The 22283-nt window shown below is 35.9% G+C and overlaps 1 protein-coding gene across 1 annotated transcript; it reads left to right on the top strand.

Moving 5' to 3' along the window:
• The first annotated feature begins 1010 nt into the window (after window positions 1–1010).
• On the top strand, window positions 1011–21509 carry LOC142346163 (zinc finger protein 474-like). Its single transcript, XM_075398672.1, has 4 exons — window positions 1011–2181; window positions 7375–7428; window positions 12368–12421; window positions 20502–21509. The coding sequence occupies exons 1-4, from the start codon at window positions 1358–1360 to the stop codon at window positions 21334–21336; spliced, it is 1767 nt and encodes a 588-aa protein (XP_075254787.1). The 5' UTR covers window positions 1011–1357; the 3' UTR covers window positions 21337–21509.
• The last annotated feature ends 774 nt before the right edge of the window (window positions 21510–22283 follow it).

The following is a 22283-nucleotide window of genomic DNA, read 5'->3' as shown; positions in this document are numbered from 1 at the left end:
CGCAAGCTCCCTCGTGTTAGAGCAATAAGTTCCCCAGGCGACTAAGATTTATATTCTAATATTTACACGTCTCTACAAAATGTGAAGTCCACAGGGTCAAACTTTTTACTCTCAGCTAAAATAACCTGCTTGAAACTATGTTCTCCTTTTGTACTCTAATAGATTACTCCACTTGGATGAAGACAAAGCCATTGATTACCGTGAGCGCTATGTACATTTGAGTACTGATGCACCTTGAATAAACGTGGTCCAATGTGGTTTAATCAACACCTGTTGCGATAATAGGAGTTAAATAAACTGCCAGAGTAATAAATTTTAATGCCCGATCGACACTGGAAAAACACTTCAGCATTAGACTACGAGTTTATCACACTTTTATCGCCACTGTTACTAAGTAAACAGTGGCGATAAAAGAGTGGTGATAAACTCGTAGTTTAATGATGGAAACAATTTGATCAACTTGTAGTCTAAAAAAAACAAACATGATCGCAAGTTTTTCATTAAAAAAATACCACACGGTTGTTATCGCCCTCGAAGTTATCATAACACCTCGGCTTCGCCTCGGAGCTTGATAACTTCTTGGTGGCGATAACAACCGTGTGGTACATTAATTTGCGTGATTTTTGTATCCATTAATAGAACGGTACTACGATAAAAACAAGTCGTTAACAATGAATATTACGTCATCAATCCAATATTAAAATCCAATGCCTGTAACGTCAACAGTTGAAAAACAGTAACTATTACATAAACTGCACAACAACATACTATTACAGGACAATTGACGTAATGTTCAGCATCAATGGCCAGTTTTGTTCGTAGGGCAGCTATTTTAAAGCATACAAAGAACTGGCACACTTGTAATTTAAGTGTATATTAGACTAGCGCATTTCGATGTATCGAGCTATTAATGGGTTGGAACGAGACTGTGGCCCCATTTCACTCCATTAATAACTCAAAAATCATTAGTCTAATATACAAACATACTTGTTCAATTTAATTTGCGATCCATTATAAGATAGTAATGAAACGTTGGGCAGTTTTAGTTTTAAAAAAACTCATTCGGTGCCCGACACAAGAATCACCTAATCATGTAAATTAAACAATCGTTGCGATCCACTGTTCAATTTATCTCCAATTCATTTGTAGTTATTCAACGTAATTCCCGCTAACAAAAGAAAAAAAGGCAATCATTTATAAGAAATCGGAACGGAAATCAAAACAACCAAGTCACTGTTATAAAAACCAAAAAGCAATCAAGCTCTAATTTAACAAAAGTACATGTATTTAATACGAACATTGATAAAATTTAGAAACTAACTACTGACACAAAATTAAATAACAAAGCTAAAACGACATGAACATCCCATTTCCCAATAAAGGAGCTCCGGGAGGCAGACGAAAGCCTCTTCCCATTTGTTACATTTGTGGTCGCCAATATTCTACCGCATCATTGCCCATTCATGAGCCGCAATGCCTTAAAAAATGGAAGAACGAGAATGATAAATTGCCAAAATCAATGCGACGTCCAGAACCAGTAAAGCCACAACCCATGCCAAATGACAAAGGTCTGAAAGCGTCAGGAAAATACAATTATGAAGATGCAAATTGGCAAGCAGCCCAGGCCAATCTGGTCCCCTGCTCAGGATGTGGCCGAACATTTTCGCAAGACAGGATACAAAAACACCAGTCAATATGCGTTAGAACTGGTATAGTGCCAGGAGTTGCACAAACTAAACCAAATTTAGATCCAAATTGTGAATTCGCCAAACGCATGAGCTACAAACCTGTTCATCCAACTTCAAAAATGATCAACTACAAAGGAATTGGATCAACACTTGGGCTGCGAAAGCGACAAATGGCAGCGGCAAGATCGTCAAAAACTGCGCAACGTGACAAACGACGACATGTGAAAGAAATTACTTCACCGAGAGTAGTAGCGACGCCACAAGATACACCACGAAGAAAAGACAGCAAAAAGAAACCAGTAGACACACCCATGGAATCTGCCAGAAGAGTATCATCTAATAAAGCAGCTAAAAACTCGGAGCAGTTGAAGACTACCTCAAAAAATCTGGAAAAATCAGTCAAACTGGCCAAATTCTGCACTGGATGTGGCGCAAAGTTTCAAGACCGAGAAAAATTTTGTAGAGAATGTGCAGAGCCCCGAAGAGCAACTGGGTGATAATTTCCTACCATTTCAAATGCCTGACATGTATTTCAAATACCAGCACACGTGAGAGTATTGAAGTCAGATCGAAAACAGATAATGAACATTGTGGGAATAGAAGTTTGGGCAGTTAAATAGTGGTCGAAATAAATACATAATTACAAAGTCAAATACATTATTAATCTATTTTTAATTCCACCTAGCCGACCAAAGACCTAGGGCGAACCTGAAAATTCTGGTCTTTTTATTAAAAATTCAATATAACTTGGCTTCTGCGTAACCGTTACAGAGGTTCTACTGCTCACTCCGATTTACTTAACCAACTATAAATTAACACCGTTTATAATCACTCCTCAATCATTTAAAACAAATTTTTCACCCCGAAAACGTCATCTATCTATACGTCACCCCGAGTCCGGCATTGAACAGCTTGTGTTTATAGTTAGTCCCATAAATTTGCAAAGCTATCGAACGCTTCCAAAGACCAAGTTCAATTTTTCACATGCAGAGATTGGCACTTTATGTTCATTTGCATGTGTTTTTCGAACGCTTGATTGCGTTGCAACTTTATGCGACTAGCTATATATAAATCGCAGAATATGATGAAAGAGTTTATAAGTTTTACTCCTTTGATCAAAAAGGAACACTTCACAAGTCTGCCTCGTATCTGAATTGTGTTTCCTTTAGAAACATTTCGAGGAGACGTACAAAAATTCTGACCCATTTGACACATAACTTATTATCCGAAACAACTCGAAACTCAGAACGAAAAATAAAATCAAAATATAAGGGCAAAATCCACCAGAGCACAGACGGTCAGAGCAACTTGAAACACAACAACGAATAGTAAAAAGTGAAGGATTTAGCCCAAAGCTAGGGGAAGCACGGAATTTAAACGTGTTTGCTTTTAGCAGCAGATGACCCAGAAAGTGTTGAGTATTCAACTCGTCCGCTGCACCAAAAATAGGGTAATTGTTTGCAGTTTTAAGAGAGAGTTTTTAATGTAAAAGAAACCAATTTGTCAAATTAAAATTACCTCCAATACTTAAAACAAACGTTTTCGAACTTTACGTTCATCGTCAGGTTAAAACTGTTTTACAAATTGTTAAAAGATAAAATGAATATGTATTTACATTTGTCTGAGATGACAATTAAAACAATTCTAGGAAACATTCTAAAAAATTCAATCGAAAATTTTTCCTTATATACAATATTTAGCCTATTTACAACACATATTTACATCTGTTATCAATTTACTTAAAAACATTCCTATTCCGGATTTTTCGATTTTGTCCATGTTCTTGTATTTTTAGGGTTATTCCGAATTTGCCCTAACCATAAGTATCCCTCTTGTGGAGGTTTTGCAAATTTCGTTTTGTCATGCACAAAATGTTTTTTGCCCTATGCATTCTCATTTGGTCAAAATTATGATTTGAACTAATATTTTAGCGTGAGTTCCCTCCCCCTATATTCGTCGCGTGTGTTTAGTGCCGGCTTCAGCTTGCTGATATATATAGCTTCGATGATCATTAGTTTTTCTACTGACCGACAGGCGTCCAGAATTCTCCATTCAATGTCATTCGTGGCGCCACGACATTCAACTAGATGTTGACCCACCTGTGAATCCTTCTTTTGATGTTCTGTTATCCTTGTGGTAACATGCCGGCTTGTTTGCCCAACATAGATGGATCCGCATCCATTACATTTAATTTCATATACCACGTGGGATTTCAGATCTCTATCAAAGGATGATTTCAGGGTGGGGAGGCACGATCTTAATTTTCGCGTTGTAAAAACTACTTGCAATTCGCATAGTTTCTTCAATTTGCTTGCGAAGTTTTGAGTGAGGTTGCCTCTGTATTGTAGAAAAATAGTTGGCTTATCATTAGATTTAGTCTTGCTTTTTTGATGCTCTTTTGGTGTTGTTCTTAATTGGTCTTTACCGCCACTTATTATTTTTTCTAGAGTCTGATTCACAATTTTTGAAGACCATTCCTCTGGATATTGATTTTTGGTCCAGCAAGATTTGTTCTTTTCAAGAGCCTGATCGAAGGCCAACCAATTAGAGGTTGCATTAAAAACCCTGTGAACCGTCCCTTGAATCACATTTTTCTTATGTTGAAGCGGTGCACAGCTGCGAAAATTTATTTTTGCTGCTCACATTTACGTTAATGTCAAGAAAAGCCAAACCCCCATCCATGTTCACTTTTTCTAAGGTAAATTGCAGGTTGTTTTACAAATTGTTAAAAGATAAAATGAACATGTATTTACATTTGTCTGAGATGACAATTAAAACAATTCTAGGAAACATTCTAAAAAATTCAATCGAAAATTTTTCCTTATATACAATATTTAGCCTATTTACAACACATATTTACATCTGTTATCAATTTACTTAAAAACATTCCTATTCCGGATTTTTCGATTTTGTCCATGTTCTTGTATTTTTAGGGTAAAACAAACGTTTTCGAACTTTACGTTCATCGTCAGGTTAAAACTGTATCCCTCTAGTGGAGGTTTTGCAAATTTCGTTTTGTCATGCACAAAATGTTTTTTGCCCTATGCATTCTCATTTAGTCAAAATTATGATTTGAACTAATATTTTAGAGTTTTTACTTTCATTTACCGTTGATCTGACTGTCTGCACAGGGTTTCAATTTTCGCAACTGCAATTGATCGCCCAAGAACACATATTACCCTCCGCATATTCCAGTACAATTTTGACATATTTTTTGTCCAAACGTTTGCGGTTTACTTTTCCTACTTTCAGTATTATGTTAAGTAAATGACTCTTTAAAAACATTTTCGCCGGCTTTCGGAGTTCTCGTTTTTGGTTTCATTATTTGCTCGTTTTGTTTTATACCTGAGTGATCTTCAACATTTTCGGTTGATCTGATTAGAGAATTGATGGTCTTTTTCCATATAGCACCGATATCAGGATCAATAAATCATGCAATTCGACGTACTGTGACTGTTTCAGACAAATTTGGGGCCCTGATTATGCCTACTCTCCGTTCTCATTCTATAAAACATGTTTCCAATACTTATTTCAGATGCTGGTTCGATGCAGTGTCTTCCAAGAGCCAGTTTTCTATTAAACATTCCAAGAGCCCGTCTTCTATTAAACAACCAACTGATTTATAATCTTTCACTCCTCCATCTGCACTGCTCAATTTATTTCTACAAATAATAATTCTTCTTTTTCAGTAAAATATTACGCACAAAATTATTCAATAACCTACCACTTTAATATTTTTCAAATCCAAAAACATTGAGGAATTTTTTTTCCTTAATATAATGTTCCTTTTAGCCTAATTGTTGTGATTATCTTATTAAATAGTTTCAGAGAAAGTAAATGATCACAATGATCTTGCTCCTTTTGTTGTCCCGATATCGTCGGAACCCTCTGTGGCTGATTTGTTGTTTTGTCCCGAAAGTTGGGCTTATTCTTACTCCATCGACTGGAAACCGGTGAGACCGTTCCTTTTTAAGGTATGTTTGTGTGTTTTTAAGTCTTGTTTTTCACTGTTAAATTCGGTTTAGTGATAGTGTTTTCTACAGTTGAATTTTCGTTGAGGCCTTTTGGCTGGTGTATGCTCGTTTTTTTTCCATTTTTACTCCTTTATTTAATAGTGCTGCCAAAGAGAGGCAACGCTTTGTGGAACACCGAAAACTGCTCTAAGCTATCTGGAATTCTAAATTGGATTCATTGCAATTTTGGTAAAATTTGGTACCATGGTGTTTGCGCACCTTCAAATCTCCCTGAAAGTGAGAAACTAGAACTTTACAAGTGAGTTAAATGTTTCAATGTTCGGTTAAAAGACCATTAGTGTTCTAATGAGCTCACCCTTGAGAGTGTGATGAAAGCCTCAAAACTCGGTTTTTGAAAAGAGTTCCTAGCGATTCACGTGCTCTTGTAGCTGCAAGCTTAATCGAAAAATATTGATGATATAATCAGAGAACCAAGCGTGTCTTAGTTGGTTAGTTTTTTAAAGCCATCATGTCTTTTTTGGGTCAATCCAAAAGATCGGATAGAAAAAATAAAAGTATCAAATCTGTAATCAGCCAAAAAATACGAAGCAATAATCTGACTTTGACGAAAGCTGATACTGAGGACTCCATTGTCAAGAAGGACTCTGACTTTGAAAAGCGTAATAAATTTATTCCAGCTAAATTAGTAAGCAATGTAAAAGCGGGAATACTTTTAGCTAGCTCTGATGATTCTTTTGCACCCTTTAACACTAAAAACTATGAGAAATTGTTTTCTAAACATTCGAAGTGTAGTTCTATTAATGTTCCTTTCTTTGAAAATATTGACAGTTTTATAGCCAGCCAGTACAACGTTAACAAAAGTATAACACATTTTCCTACTGGGTCTGGCGCTGGCCCCAATGGCTTGGCTCCTCAAGTTTTGAAAGTATTTGTGTTTAATTCTAATGGAAGCACTGGGCACGAGTTTTGGAAAAGTCTTACAGAACTGGTGAGTGTAACTCCAAATAACACAGTCCCAGAAAATATTAGACTGTTTTTCTTTGGAGCTAAATTAATCGCTTTTGTTAAAAAAGATGGTGGTCTACGGCCCATTGCGATAGGCAACACCTTGCGGAGAGTCGTTGCAAAGTGCGGTGGATCCAAAGTCTCAGATTAACGAAAGGAATACTTTGGAAAAACCCAAATTGGAGCAGAGATCGCGGCCCATTTTTCCTAAAACATTCTTGAAAAGCCGTCTCTTTAAAAGCATGTTTTGCGTAGGTTGGATTTTAAAAATAAATTTAATTCCCTGAACCGAGAGACTATGTCAAAACTTGTGCATGCTATAAGACCCACTGTGTATCCTTTTGATTATCAGCCCACAGCAAGCCTAGTTTCCTAATTTAGGACATTACAATCATCTCATCTGAAGAGGGGACGCAATAGGGGTATCCTGGAGCCTTTTTCGTTTTTGCACAGACAATTCAAGTACTTTTGAATGATGTGCAGTTGAAAATGAATGGTACACAGATGATGGAAAATTAGCCGATGATTATAAAGTTGTGTTGGAAGATCTTATACGGGTTTTGAGTTCGGAGAAAGCTCTGGGTTTTGAGTTCTGAGAAAGCTCTGCAGAACCGACAAAAACAACCTGATGGTATGACTCTTGTACCTTGGAAACAAGGCAAACAACTGATGTGAGATTTAACTGTGGTGGATGTTTTTGCTCCCAGTCGGTTGTCTGCAGGCTCGGTGTTAACCCTGGAACTGCTGCAGCGGAAGCCGAGGTGAGAAAGAATGACAAGTATAAAGGTTGTTGAAAAAAATTAAATGTTTCAAACCTTAGCATTTGAAGTTCAAGAGCCTGCGGGACCGTTCGCCGAAGAGTTTTTGAAAGACCTATTTATATCTTTCTGTTTTTTGAATAGGGAGCCTAGAGCTGGCAGTTTTTGAATACAGAGTATCTCCCTTGCAATCGAAAAATCCAATGCTGCTTGCGTATTGGGTACTGTTAACGACAAAATCACAGTTGACAAAATTTTTTATTTGTAATGCTTTTCTGAAGATGTGTTTTCAATTGATTTTGGTAGCGCAGCTGTTTTTTTGGATTTTCTCCTGTCACTCAATCTGTCAATTTTATCGTTGAATTCCTTCTCAGTTGTTGCATTCCTTCTTTTGAATTGTTGAGCGTGCCCGGGTTTTTATGATGACAGGTCCTTTTGACTGACTGGAGTGCCCAGCGCTCGTAGCGATACTTTCCAGACAGTCTGATTTAAAGAGGAAAGCCCTGCAAAATAATTTATCCAAGACTGTGCTCATTATATAATTTTACTCCATCAGGCTCCTGAAATAGTTCTTATGTTTTTTGTAACTGTTTGCTGTTTGTTTTTTATGCACTATTGTTAAATTAATTCAACAGAAACTATCATCAGCGTTTATTTTTGCGTATAAATTTTTGTTTTTTGTTTTTTTTTAGAACAACTTTAAGGCTAACGATATGAAAAACGATCGTCAATCAAAAACTTTCCTACAAATGTTTTGAACTCCGAGGTCATCGTCAGGATAAAAAGAATACAAATTGCTAAAATGAAAAGCCATTAAATAAAATGCAAATTAATAAAGTCTAATGCAAATTCAAGGAATTTAAAACACATTTTTTACATATCTACAGTCATATTTACAAAATTTTACATTTGATTATATGTATATTTTCAATTTGATATGGCAGATGCATATCCAAATGTTTTTTATTGAAAAATCATTAATAAATTATCTCAACTTACTTTGTTGTGTTCAATTGTAAAGTAAAAATTTTCGTTTTGTAACGTGTCCGTCTTTCATTTCAAGTTGAATTTTTATCTCCAAACTAAGCTTTTAGTGTCAATTTTTGTGTTCGGTATCCGTCGCGCGTGTTAATGACCATTTCCAGTGTTCTTAAATAAAATGCCTTTAGTGTCATTAATTTAAATTTGTTGCCGCACTGGTCTTATATCTTCCACTGGAAAGCTATTTTATCACCGTTGCGCTTAATTGCGTTTAATTTTTATCGGTGAGTTCACCTTGGCATGCTCTGCAACCCTTGTGGTAATATTTTGGCATATCTGCCCTGCGTAGATGGATTTGCATCAATTAGCACTGAGTTTGTCAATCACGTGGGGTTTGATGTCTTTACCAAAGCTTGACATAAGGCTAGATAAACAGCTAAAAAGTTTTGGAGTGGTACATACTGTCTGCACAGGATGAATTTTGTTCGAGTTCTTTACAAATTCCTTAGAAATCTTGCTTCTGTATTGTAATACAATTTGTTGTTTCTCAGTGTTTTTCTACTCTTTTACGACTACGCCAGCGTTTTATCTTTTTCTTTGTAGAATGCTTCGTAGAACGCTTCCCAATTGCGGTTGCCTCGGAACAGGCGGATTATTGTTCCCTGTATTATGCTTTTCTTAAGTTGAAGGGTTGCGCAGCTACGATAGTGCAGAATTGTTCCAGTATATGATGGTTTTTGATAACATGTGCAGAAAACTGTACCCTCCGGTTGTACGTTAATTGACATGTACGGAAATGGCAAACTGTTTTTGTCATCCGTTGTTTCTAATGTAAATTGAAGATTTGAATGTTGACGGCTTAATGTTCCATTGCATGACGATTTAATATCCATGTTGCATAGCCAAGACGATTTAATAATTCATAAAGTTACTGGTACTGGAACACCACTTTGCAGAGGAGTTCGAAGACAAAGAGTTCAATTGCGGTCTGAAGAGTGGTAAGTAGTAACAGGATTCCTTGAAGCACCAGACAACGAACATCAGAAGATTTGGTCGAAGGTTATGTATCAAAAAGTTCTAACCGATTTTATGCCCAAGTGAGGTGAGGACAGAGAGAAGCGATTAAACCTCTATCTAGATAAGTTTGCAATACAAGGGTTAATTGTATTACCTTGCAAAAACGTTAATCTTAAGTTGTCCAATCAGCAGTTGAAATTTTCTGTTGGGCTTCGCTCGGGTGCAAAAATTTGCGAGACTCACATATGTGTTTGTGGTAAAAAAAAATGAAGCCTCGGGTCTGCATAGGCTTTCTTGTGTACGGAGTGCAGGGAGACTCTCACGTCACACTAATCTGAAACAACTGTTTAAACCAACTTCAGCCTCTGTTTGTGCTCCCTCTGTTTTAGAACTAGCTCATCTCTACAGAACCGACAAAACGACCTGATGGTATGAAGTTCAAGACCTTAGCTTTTGAAGATCAAGAGTCTGCGGGACCGTCCGCCGAAGAGTTTTTGAAAGACTTATTTATATCTTTCTGTTTTTTGAATAATGAGCCTAGAGCTGGCTGTTTTTGGATACAGAGGATCTCCCTTGCAATCGAAATAGCTAAGGCTGCTTGCGTATTGGTACTGTTAACGACAAAACCACAGATGACGAAATTTTTTTATTTGTAATTCTTTTCTGAAGATGTGTTTTCAACTAATTTTGCTAGCGCAGCTGTTTTTTGGATTTTCTCCTGTCACTCAATCTGTCAATTTTATAGTTGAATTCATTCTCAGTTCTTGAATTCCTTCTTTTGAATTGTTGAGCATGCCCGGGCTTTTATGATGACAGGTCCTTTTGACTGACTGGAGTGGCCTGCGCTCGTAGCGATACTTTCTAGACAGTCTGATTTAAAGAGGAAAGCCCTGCAAAACAATTTACCCAAGACTGTGCTCATTATATAGTTTTACTCCATCAGGCTCCTGAAATAGTTCTTATGTTTTTTGTATCTGTTTGCTGTTTGTTTTTTATGCACTATTGTTAAATTAATTCAACAGAAACTATCATCAGCGTTTATTTTTGCGTATAAATTTTTGTTTTTTGTTTTTTTTAGAACGACTTTAAGGCTAACGATTTAAAAAACGATCGTCAATCAAAAACTTTCCTACAAATGTTTTGAACTCCTAGGTCATCGTCAGGTTAAAAAAAATACAAATTGCTAAAATGAAAAGCCATAAAATAAAATGCAAATTAATAAAGTCTAAAGCAAATTCAAGGAATTTAAAACCAATTTTTTACATATCTACAGTCATATTTACAAATTTTTACATCTAATTATGTGTATATTTTCAGTTTGATATGGACGATTTATTTCCATATGTTTTCTATTGAAAAACCATTCATAAATTATCTCAATTTACTTTGTTGTGTTCAATTGTAAAGTAGAAATTTCCGTTATGTTAAATGTCCTTCTTTCGTTTCCAACTGAATTTTTATCTCCAAACTAAGCTTTCAGTGTCAATTCTCGTGTTCGGTATCCGTCGCGCGTGTCGATGACCATTTCCAGTGTTCTGAAGTAAAACGCCGTTATTGTCATTAACTTATATTTGTTGCCGCACTGGTCATATATCTTTCACTGGAAAGCTATTTTATCACCGTTGCACTCAATTGCGTTTAATTCCATTGGACTGCAACCCTTGTGGTAATATGTCGGCATCTCTGCCCTACATAGATAGATTTGCATCCATTACCAGTGAGTTTATCAATCACGTGGGGTTTGAGGTCTTTATCAAAGCTTGATTTGAGGCTAGGTAAACAGCTCTTAAAATTTGGAGTGGTAAAAACTGTCTGCACAGGATGAATTTTGTTCAGGTTCTTTACAAATTCCTTAGAAATCTTGCTTCTGTATTGTAATACAATTTATTGTTTCCCAGTGTTTTTCTGTTGTTTTACGGCTACGCCAGCATTTTACCCTTTTCTTTGTTCTTTTATTCACAGCTGGTTAAATGTATCCTTGACAATTTTCCCTACCCAATGCCTAGAATATTGTTTACAATCTCAAATGTTTCCAATTTTTGTCAATGCTTCGTAGAACGCTTCCCAATTGCGGTTGCCTCGGAACAGGCGGATTATTGTTCCCTGTATTATGCTTTTCTTAAGTTGAAGGGTTGCGCAGCTACGATAGTGCAGAATTGTTCCAGTATATGATGGTTTTTGATAACATGTGCAGAAAACTGTACCCTCCGGTTGTACGTTAATTGACATGTCCGGAAACTGCAAACTGTTTTTGTCATCCGTTGTTTCTAATGTAAATTGAAGATTTGAATGTTGACGGCTTAATGTTCCATTGCATGACGATTTAATATCCATGTTGCATAGCCAAGACGATTTAATAATTCATAAAGTTACTGGTACTGGAACACCACTTTGCAGAGGAGTTCGAAGACAAAGAGTTCAATTGCGGTCTGAAGTGTGGTAATTAGTAACAGGATTCCTCGAAGCACCATACAACGAACAAGGTTATGTATCAAAAAGTTCTAACCGATTTTATGCCCAAGTGAGGTGAGGACAGAGAGAAGCGATTAAACCTCTATCTAGATAAGTTTGCAATACAAGGTTTAATTGTTTTACCTTGCAAAAACGTTAATCTTAAGTTGTCCAATCAGCAGTTGAAATTTTCTGTTGGGCTTCGCTCGGGTGCAAAAATTTGCGAGACTCACATATGTGTTTGTGGTAAAAAAATGAAGCCTCGGGTCTGCATAGGCTTTCTTGTGTACGGAGTGCAGGGAGACTCTCACGTCACACTAATCTGAAACACCTGTTTAAACAAACTTCAGCCTCTGTTCGTGTTCCCTCTGTTTTAGAACTAGCTCATCTCTACAGAACCGACAAAACGACCTGATGGTATGACTATTGTACCCTGGAAACAAGGCAAACAACTGATGTGAGATTTAACTGTGGTGGATGTTTTTGCTCCCAGTCGGTTGTCTGCAGGCTCGGTGTTAACCCTGGAACTGCAGCAGCGGAAGCCGAGGTGAGAAAGAATGACAAGTATAAAGGTTGTTGAAAAAAATTAAATGTTTCAAACCTTAGCATTTGAAGTTCAAGAGCCTGCGGGACCGTTCGCCGAAGAGTTTTTGAAAGACCTATTTATATCTTTCTGTTTTTTGAATAGGGAGCCTAGAGCTGGCAGTTTTTGAATACAGAGTATCTCCCTTGCAATCGAAAAATCCAATGCTGCTTGCGTATTGGGTACTGTTAACGACAAAATCACAGTTGACAAAATTTTTTATTTGTAATGCTTTTCTGAAGATGTGTTTTCAATTGATTTTGGTAGCGCAGCTGTTTTTTTGGATTTTCTCCTGTCACTCAATCTGTCAATTTTATCGTTGAATTCCTTCTCAGTTGTTGCATTCCTTCTTTTGAATTGTTGAGCGTGCCCGGGTTTTTTTGATGACAGGTCCTTTCGACTGACTGGAGTGCCCGGCGCTCCTAGTGATACTTTCTAGACAGTCTGACTTAAAAACGAAAGTCCTGCAAAACAATTTATCCATGACTGTGCTCATTATATGGTTTTACTCCATCAGGCTCATGAAATAATTTTTATGTTTTTTGTAACGGTTTGCTGTTTGTTTTTTATGCACTAATGTTGAGTTAATTCAACAGAAACTATTATCAGCATTTATTTCTGCGTTTAAATTTTTGTATTTTGTTTTTTTAGAACGGCTTTAAGGCTAACTATTTAAAAAACGATCGCCAATCAAAAGTTTTCTTACAATTGTTTTGAAGTCCAAGGTCATCGTCAGTTTAAAAAGAATACAAATTGCTAAATTGAAAAGCCATAAAATAAAATGCAAATTAATAAAGTCTAACGAAAATTCAAGGAATTTAAAACCCATTTTTTACATATCTACAGTCATATTTACAAAATGTTACAGTTGATTATATGTATATTTTCAATTTGATATGGCAGATGCATATCCAAATGTTTTTTATTGAAAAATCATTAAAAAATTATCTCAACTTACTTCGTTGTGTTCAATTGTGAAGTAGAAATTTTCGTTTTGTAACGTGTCCTTCTTTCATTTCAATTTGAATTTTTATCTCCAAACTAAGCTTTCAGTGTCAATTCTCGTGTTCGGTATGCGTCGTAGGTTGATGACCATTTCCAGTGTTCTTAAATAAAACGCCTTTAGTGTCATTAACTTAAATTTGTTGCCGCAATGGTCTTATATCCTCCACTCGAAACCTGTTTTACCGCCGTTGCACTCGATTGCGTTTAATTCCATCGGGGAGTTCAATGCGGCATGCTCTGCAACCCTTGTGGTAATAGGTCGGCAACTCTGCCCTACATAAATGGATTTGCATCTATTACCAGTGAGTTTATCAATCACGTGGGTTTGAGGTCTTTATCAAAGCTTGACTTAAGGCTAGGTAAACAGCTCATAAGTTTTGGAGTGGTAAAAACTGTCTGGAAAGGATGAATTTTCTCAGTCTCTTTACAATTTCCGTAGAAATCTTGCTTCTGTTTTGTAATACAATTTGTTGTTTCTCAGTGTTTTTCTGTTGTTTTAAGGCTACGCCATTGTTTTATCCCTTTCTCTGTTCTTTCTTTCACAGCTGGTTAAATGTATCCTTGACGATTTTCCCTACCCAATGCCTAGAATATTGTTTACAATCTCAAATGTTTCCCATTATGTAAATGCTTCATAGAAGGCTTCCCAATTGCTAGTGTCTCTGAACAGGCTGGTTATTGTTCCTTGTATTATGCTTTTCTTAAGTTGAAGGGGTGCACAGCTACGATAGTGCAGAATTGTTCCAGTATATGATGGTTTTTGATAACATGTACAAAAATTTGTGCCCTCCGGTTGTACGTTAATTGACATGTCCGGAAATGGAAAACTGTTTTTGTCATCCGTTGTTTCTAATGTAAATTGAAGATTTAGATGTTGACGGCTTAATGTTCCATTGCAAGACTATTTAATATCCATGTTGCGTATCCAAGAGGATTCAATAATTCAAAAAAATGTCAATTTAATGTTCCAGATCCATAGTGGAATGACAACTGAAGCTTGCTGAAGTTTTCCACTTTGTTATGAAATCTACATCATGTGTGTGCGTCTAAAAAGAAAAAACTCATTCATTAGTTTGCCCGAAATGTTTAAAGAAAATATTTGATACTCTTCATCTGTGAATATCAATACAGGCCGGAGAATTCTCTTTTTTGAAAAATTTATTAATTATTTAGCTTAACGCTTCTTAAAACGACGATTTAAAAAATTGATCAAAATATGTAGCATCAGTGATATTAAAAAAAATTCTATCTTGATAAAGATCGACCTTTTTTAATTGAGCTTGTGTACTTTCTTTCTGAGAATGGTAAGAAATGTTTGCATGTTTTACAAAATCGAATCTGCAACCTCATCAAATTAACCAAACGAGATTTGTTAGTACTCTACCTGAGCCCCAAAGGTTTGAGCAACTTGAAACACCAAAACAACATATTGTAAACTGTAAAAGATATAGCCAAAAGCTAGGGACAGCACAAAATAGCGTTTTTACTTCTAGCAGCGGGTGACTCAAAATGTGTTGACGCTTCAACTTGTCCGCTGAACCAAAAAACTATTTGTTGGTAGTTTTCAGGGAGAGAGAGAGAGAGAGAGAGAGAGGGAGAGAGAGAGAGAGAGAAAGAGAGAGAGAGAGAGAGAGAGAGAGAGAGAGAGATAGAGAGTTTTCACCTTTCACTTAAGGTTGATCTGACTGTATGCACAAGATTTCAATTTTCACAACAGCAATTGATTGCCCAGGAAGACATATTAAACTCCAAGTTTTCTTTGTGAAAGTAATTCCATTACAATTTTGAAATTTTTTTTGTCTAGATGTTTGCGGTTTAATTCTCCTACTTTCAGCATTACGTTAAGTTACTGACTCTGTTACATGTATTTTGATCGGCGTTCGTAGTTTTTGTCTTTGGTATTATCAATTGCTCCTTTTGGTTTATATCTGAGTGATTTTCAACGCTTTGGGTTGATCTGATTAAAGAATTGATGTTCTAATATCCATGTAGTAACGATATCAGCATTAATAAATTAGGCAATTTGAAGTAGTGTGACTGTTTCAGTCAAATTTGGATGATAACAATGAGCACCTAAATGTCGTTTTTTCCGACCAGAAAAATTGGTTCAAAATAATTTTTTTTCATATGCTGGTTTGATGCAGAGTCCCACATGATTCCGGTAACCAAGTTCAACTTCTCTGAAAGAACTAACTGATTCATAATCTTTCAATTCCACCATCCCCACAAGTCAATCTATTTCTAAAAAAATGATTTGTTTTTTTCAGTAAATTATAACTAACACAATTATTCAAAAACAATCTAATAATCTACCATAACAACGTATAGTAAATTGTAAAAGAATTAGCCAACAGCTAGGGAAACACGGAATTTAAACATTTTTTCCCTGTAGCCGCGGATGACACAGAAGGTGTTGAGCATTCAACTGGTCTGCTGTTCCAAAAAAGTAATTGTTTGCAGTGTTGAGAGAGAGAGAGAGAGAGAGAGAGAGAAAGTTTTCAAACTTCATTAACCGTTGATCTGAATTTTTGCACAGGATTTAGGAAAAACCATAAAATAAAATGCAAATTAAAAAAGTCTAATGCAAATTTAAGGAATCTAAAAACAATTTTTTACATAACTACAGTCGTATTTACAAAATTTTTTATCTGATTATATGTATGTTTTCAATTTGATATGGCAGATGCATATCCATATGTTTTGTTTGAAAAACCATTCTTATATTATCTCAACTTACTTCGTTGTGTTCAATTGTGATGTAGAAATTTTCGTTTTGTAACGTGTCCTTCTTTCATTTCAAGTTGAATTTTTATCTCCAATCTAAGCTTCCAGTGTCAATTCTCGTGTTCGGTATCCGTCGCGCGTGTTGGTGACCATTTCCAGTGTTCTTAAATAAAACGCCTTTGGTGTCATTAATTAAATTTGTTGCCGCACTGGTCTTATATCTTTCACTCGAAAGCTGTTTTATCGCCGTTACACTCAATTGCGTTTAATTCCATCGGTGAGTTCACTTTGACATGCTCTGCAACCCTTGTGGTAATATGTCGGCATCTCTGCCCTACATAGATGGATTTGCATGCATTACCAATGAGTTTATCAATCACGTGGGGTTTGGGATCTTCATCAAAGCTTGATTTAAGGCTAGGTAAACAGCTCATAAATATTGGAGTGGTAAAAAATGTCTGCACAGGATGAATTTTGTTCTGGTTTCTTACAAATTCCTTAGAAATCTTGCTTCCGTTTTGTAATACAATTTGTTGTTTCTCAGTGTTTTTCTGTTGTTTTACGTCTACACCAGCGTTTTATCCTTTTCTTTGTTCTTTCATTCACAGCTGGTTAAATGTATCCTTGAAAATTTTCCCTACCCATTGCCTAGAATATTGTTTACAATCTCAAATGTTTCCATTTTTTGTCATTGCTTCATAGAACGCTTCCCAATTACTAGTGTATTGGAACAGGCGGATTATTCTTCCCTGTATTATGCTTTTCATAAGTTGAAGGGGTGCAAATTTGTGCCATCCGGTTGTACGTTAATTGACATGTCCGGAAATGGAAAACTGTTTTTGTCATCCGTTGTTTCTAATGTAAATTGAAAATTTAGATGTTGACGGCTTAATGTTCCATTGCAAGACGATTTAATATCCATGTTGCGTATCCAAGACGATTTTATAAGTCATAAAGTTGTCAATTTAATGTTCCAGATCCATAGTGGAATGGCAACCGAAGCTTGCTGAATTTTGCCAATTTGTAATGAAATCTACATCATGTGTGTGCGTCTAAAAAGAAAAAATTCATTCAGTAGTTTGCCCGAAATGTTTAACGAAAATATTTGATATTCTTAACCTGTGAATATCAGTACAGGCCGGAAAATTATCTCTTTTTTTAAACTTATTGAATATTTAGCTTAACGCTTCTTATAAAGACGATAAAAACAATTGATCAAAATGTGTAGCATCAGTGATATTAAAAAATGCTATCTTGTTAAAGATCGACATTTTTTAATTGAGCTTTTGTACTTTCTTTCTGAGACTGGTAAGCCTTGTTTGCATGTTTTAGAAAATCGAATCTGCAACCTCATCAAATTAACCAAACGAGATTTGTTTGTACTTTACCTGAGCTCCAAAAGTTTGAGCAACTTGAAACATCAAAACAACATATAGTAAACTGTCAAAGATTTAGCCAAAAGCTAGGGACAGCAGAGAATATAAGCGTGTTTACTTCTAGCAGCGGGTGACTCAAAATGTGTTGAGGCTTCAACTTGTCCGCTGAACCACAAAAGTTTTTTCAGGGATAGAGAGAGATAGAGAGAGTTTTCGCCTTTCACTTACAGTTGATCTGACTGTTTGCACAAGATTTCAATTTACACAAGAGCAATTCATTGCCCAGGAACACATATTAAACTCCGAGTTTTCTTTGTGAAAGTAATTCCATTACAATTTTGAAATATTTTTTGTCTGAATTTTTGCGGTTTACTTCTCCTACTTTCAGTATTACGTTAAGTAACTGACTCTGTTACATGTATTTTGATCGGCGTTCGTAGTTTTTGTTTTTGGTATCATCAATTGCTCCTTTTGTTTTATACTTGAGTGATCTTCAACGCTTTGGGTTGATCTGATTAGAGAATTGATAGTCTAATTTCCTTGTAGTACCGATATCAGCATCAATAAATTAGGCAATTTGAATTAGTTAGACTGTTTCAGTCAAATTTGGGTCATAACAATGCCCACCTAAATCTCGTTTTTTCCGATCAAAAAAATTGGTTTAAATAAATTTGTTCACATGCTGGTTTTATGCAGAGTCCCAAAAGATTCCAGTAACCAAATTGAACTTCTATGAAATAACTAACTGATTTATAATCTTTCAATTCCACCTTCCCCACAAGTCAATCTATTTCTACAAAAATGATTTGTTTTTTCAGTAAATTATTACTAACACAATTATTTAATAACAATCTAACAATCTACAAGAACAACGGATAGTAAAATGTAAAAGAATTAGCCAACAGCTAGGGAAACACGGAACTAAAACGTTTTTTCCCTGTAGCCGCTGATGACCCAGAAGGTGTTGAGCATTCAACTGGTCCGTTGTTCCAAAAAGTAACTGTTTGCAGTGTTGAGAGAGAGAGAGAGATAGAAAATTTTCACATTTCATTAGCCGTTTATCTGACTTTCTGCGCAGGATTTTATTTTTCACAACTAAAATTGATCGTCCGGGAACACATCTTACCGTCATTATATTCTTTGTAAAGTCAATTCCGGTAAGTTTTTGAGATAATTTTTGTCTAAATGTTTGCGGTTTACTTTTACTAGTTTCAGTTTTATGTTAAGTAAATGACTCTTTTACAAACATTTTAGTCGGCGTTCGTAGTTCTCGTTCTTGGTTACATTATTTGCGCCTTTCGTTTTATACCTGAGTGATCTTTAACGTTTTCGATTGATCTGATTAGAGAATTGATGGTCTAGTTTCCATATAGCACCGATATCAGCATCAATAACAGCCAATTTTAATTTCTATTAAACAACCAACTGACTTTTAATGTTTCAATTCTCGCATTTCCACTACTCTTTTTATTTCTCTAATTTTTTTCTACAAAAATCTAATTTTTCAGTAAGTTTTCACAAATAATATTATTCAATAACAACCTAGCAATTTAATCTTTTTGAAATCCAAGAATATTAAAGAAAAAATTGCATAAGAATTTAACCATGACATTTTTCATTATATATTTTTTACTCCATCAGGCTTTGGAAATTATTTTTCTGTTTTTTTTTGTAACAGTTTGCCGTTTTTTTATGCACTATTGTTAAAATAGTTCAACTGAAACCATTATAAGCGTTTAGTTTTGCGTCTAAATTTTTTTGTTCCGTTTTTGTTTAAAAAGGTTTTAAGGCTAAAGTTGACAAACAATTTAATAATTCTTATTCCTTGTAAACGTGGTCCAATGTGGTTTAATCAACACCTGTTGCGATAATAGGAGTTAAATAAACTGCCAGAGTAATAAATTTTAATGCCCGATCGACACTGGAAAAACACTTCAGCATTAGACTACGAGTTTATCACACTTTTATCGCCACTGTTACTAAGTAAACAGTGGCGATAAAAGAGTGGTGATAAACTCGTAGTTTAATGATGGAAACAATTTGATCAACTTGTAGTCTAAAAAAAACAAACATGATCGCAAGTTTTTCATTAAAAAAATACCACACGGTTGTTATCGCCCTCGAAGTTATCATAACACCTCGGCTTCGCCTCGGAGCTTGATAACTTCTTGGTGGCGATAACAACCGTGTGGTACATTAATTTGCGTGATTTTTGTATCCATTAATAGAACGGTACTACGATAAAAACAAGTCGTTAACAATGAATATTACGTCATCAATCCAATATTAAAATCCAATGCCTGTAACGTCAACAGTTGAAAAACAGTAACTATTACATAAACTGCACAACAACATACTATTACAGGACAATTGACGTAATGTTCAGCATCAATGGCCAGTTTTGTTCGTAGGGCAGCTATTTTAAAGCATACAAAGAACTGGCACACTTGTAATTTAAGTGTATATTAGACTAGCGCATTTCGATGTATCGAGCTATTAATGGGTTGGAACGAGACTGTGGCCCCATTTCACTCCATTAATAACTCAAAAATCATTAGTCTAATATACAAACATACTTGTTCAATTTAATTTGCGATCCATTATAAGATAGTAATGAAACGTTGGGCAGTTTTAGTTTTAAAAAAACTCATTCGGTGCCCGACACAAGAATCACCTAATCATGTAAATTAAACAATCGTTGCGATCCACTGTTCAATTTATCTCCAATTCATTTGTAGTTATTCAACGTAATTCCCGCTAACAAAAGAAAAAAAGGCAATCATTTATAAGAAATCGGAACGGAAATCAAAACAACCAAGTCACTGTTATAAAAACCAAAAAGCAATCAAGCTCTAATTTAACAAAAGTACATGTATTTAATACGAACATTGATAAAATTTAGAAACTAACTACTGACACAAAATTAAATAACAAAGCTAAAACGACATGAACATCCCATTTCCCAATAAAGGAGCTCCGGGAGGCAGACGAAAGCCTCTTCCCATTTGTTACATTTGTGGTCGCCAATATTCTACCGCATCATTGCCCATTCATGAGCCGCAATGCCTTAAAAAATGGAAGAACGAGAATGATAAATTGCCAAAATCAATGCGACGTCCAGAACCAGTAAAGCCACAACCCATGCCAAATGACAAAGGTCTGAAAGCGTCAGGAAAATACAATTATGAAGATGCAAATTGGCAAGCAGCCCAGGCCAATCTGGTCCCCTGCTCAGGATGTGGCCGAACATTTTCGCAAGACAGGATACAAAAACACCAGTCAATATGCGTTAGAACTGGTATAGTGCCAGGAGTTGCACAAACTAAACCAAATTTAGATCCAAATTGTGAATTCGCCAAACGCATGAGCTACAAACCTGTTCATCCAACTTCAAAAATGATCAACTACAAAGGAATTGGATCAACACTTGGGCTGCGAAAGCGACAAATGGCAGCGGCAAGATCGTCAAAAACTGCGCAACGTGACAAACGACGACATGTGAAAGAAATTACTTCACCGAGAGTAGTAGCGACGCCACAAGATACACCACGAAGAAAAGACAGCAAAAAGAAACCAGTAGACACACCCATGGAATCTGCCAGAAGAGTATCATCTAATAAAGCAGCTAAAAACTCGGAGCAGTTGAAGACTACCTCAAAAAATCTGGAAAAATCAGTCAAACTGGCCAAATTCTGCACTGGATGTGGCGCAAAGTTTCAAGACCGAGAAAAATTTTGTAGAGAATGTGCAGAGCCCCGAAGAGCAACTGGGTGATAATTTCCTACCATTTCAAATGCCTGACATGTATTTCAAATACCAGCACACGTGAGAGTATTGAAGTCAGATCGAAAACAGATAATGAACATTGTGGGAATAGAAGTTTGGGCAGTTAAATAGTGGTCGAAATAAATACATAATTACAAAGTCAAATACATTATTAATCTATTTTTAATTCCACCTAGCCGACCAAAGACCTAGGGCGAACCTGAAAATTCTGGTCTTTTTATTAAAAATTCAATATAACTTGGCTTCTGCGTAACCGTTACAGAGGTTCTACTGCTCACTCCGATTTACTTAACCAACTATAAATTAACACCGTTTATAATCACTCCTCAATCATTTAAAACAAATTTTTCACCCCGAAAACGTCATCTATCTATACGTCACCCCGAGTCCGGCATTGAACAGCTTGTGTTTATAGCTAGTCCCATAAATTTGCAAAGCTATCGAACGCTTCCAAAGACCAAGTTCAATTTTTCACATGCAGAGATTGGCACTTTATGTTCATTTGCATGTGTTTTTCGAACGCTTGATTGCGTTGCAACTTTATGCGACTAGCTATATATAAATCGCAGAATATGATGAAAGAGTTTATAAGTTTTACTCCTTTGATCAAAAAGGAACACTTCACAAGTCTGCCTCGTATCTGAATTGTGTTTCCTTTAGAAACATTTCGAGGAGACGTACAAAAATTCTGACCCATTTGACACATAACTTATTATCCGAAACAACTCGAAACTCAGAACGAAAAATAAAATCAAAATATAAGGGCAAAATCCACCAGAGCACAGACGGTCAGAGCAACTTGAAACACAACAACGAATAGTAAAAAGTGAAGGATTTAGCCCAAAGCTAGGGGAAGCACGGAATTTAAACGTGTTTGCTTTTAGCAGCAGATGACCCAGAAAGTGTTGAGTATTCAACTCGTCCGCTGCACCAAA

Source organism: Convolutriloba macropyga, chromosome 9 (assembly GCF_964194025.1).
Source record: "Convolutriloba macropyga chromosome 9, txConMacr16.3, whole genome shotgun sequence".
Taxonomy (NCBI): Eukaryota; Metazoa; Xenacoelomorpha; order Acoela; family Convolutidae; genus Convolutriloba; species Convolutriloba macropyga.
The sequence above is the reverse complement of the archived record's forward strand: the minus strand, read 5'-3'. Positions and strand labels throughout refer to the sequence as shown.

Bases quoted from the DNA above. Each gene is read 5' to 3' on its own strand.
- LOC142346163 (XM_075398672.1), top strand. From the start codon at position 1,358: ATGAACATCCCATTTCCCAATAAAGGAGCTCCGGGAGGCAGACGAAAG. The intron at 7,429-12,367 runs GTGAGAAAGAAT...TTTTGCTCCCAG, and splicing joins CTGCTGCAGCGGAAGCCGAG to TCGGTTGTCTGCAGGCTCGG. The intron at 12,422-20,501 runs GTGAGAAAGAAT...ATAACAAAGCTA, and splicing joins CTGCAGCAGCGGAAGCCGAG to AAACGACATGAACATCCCAT.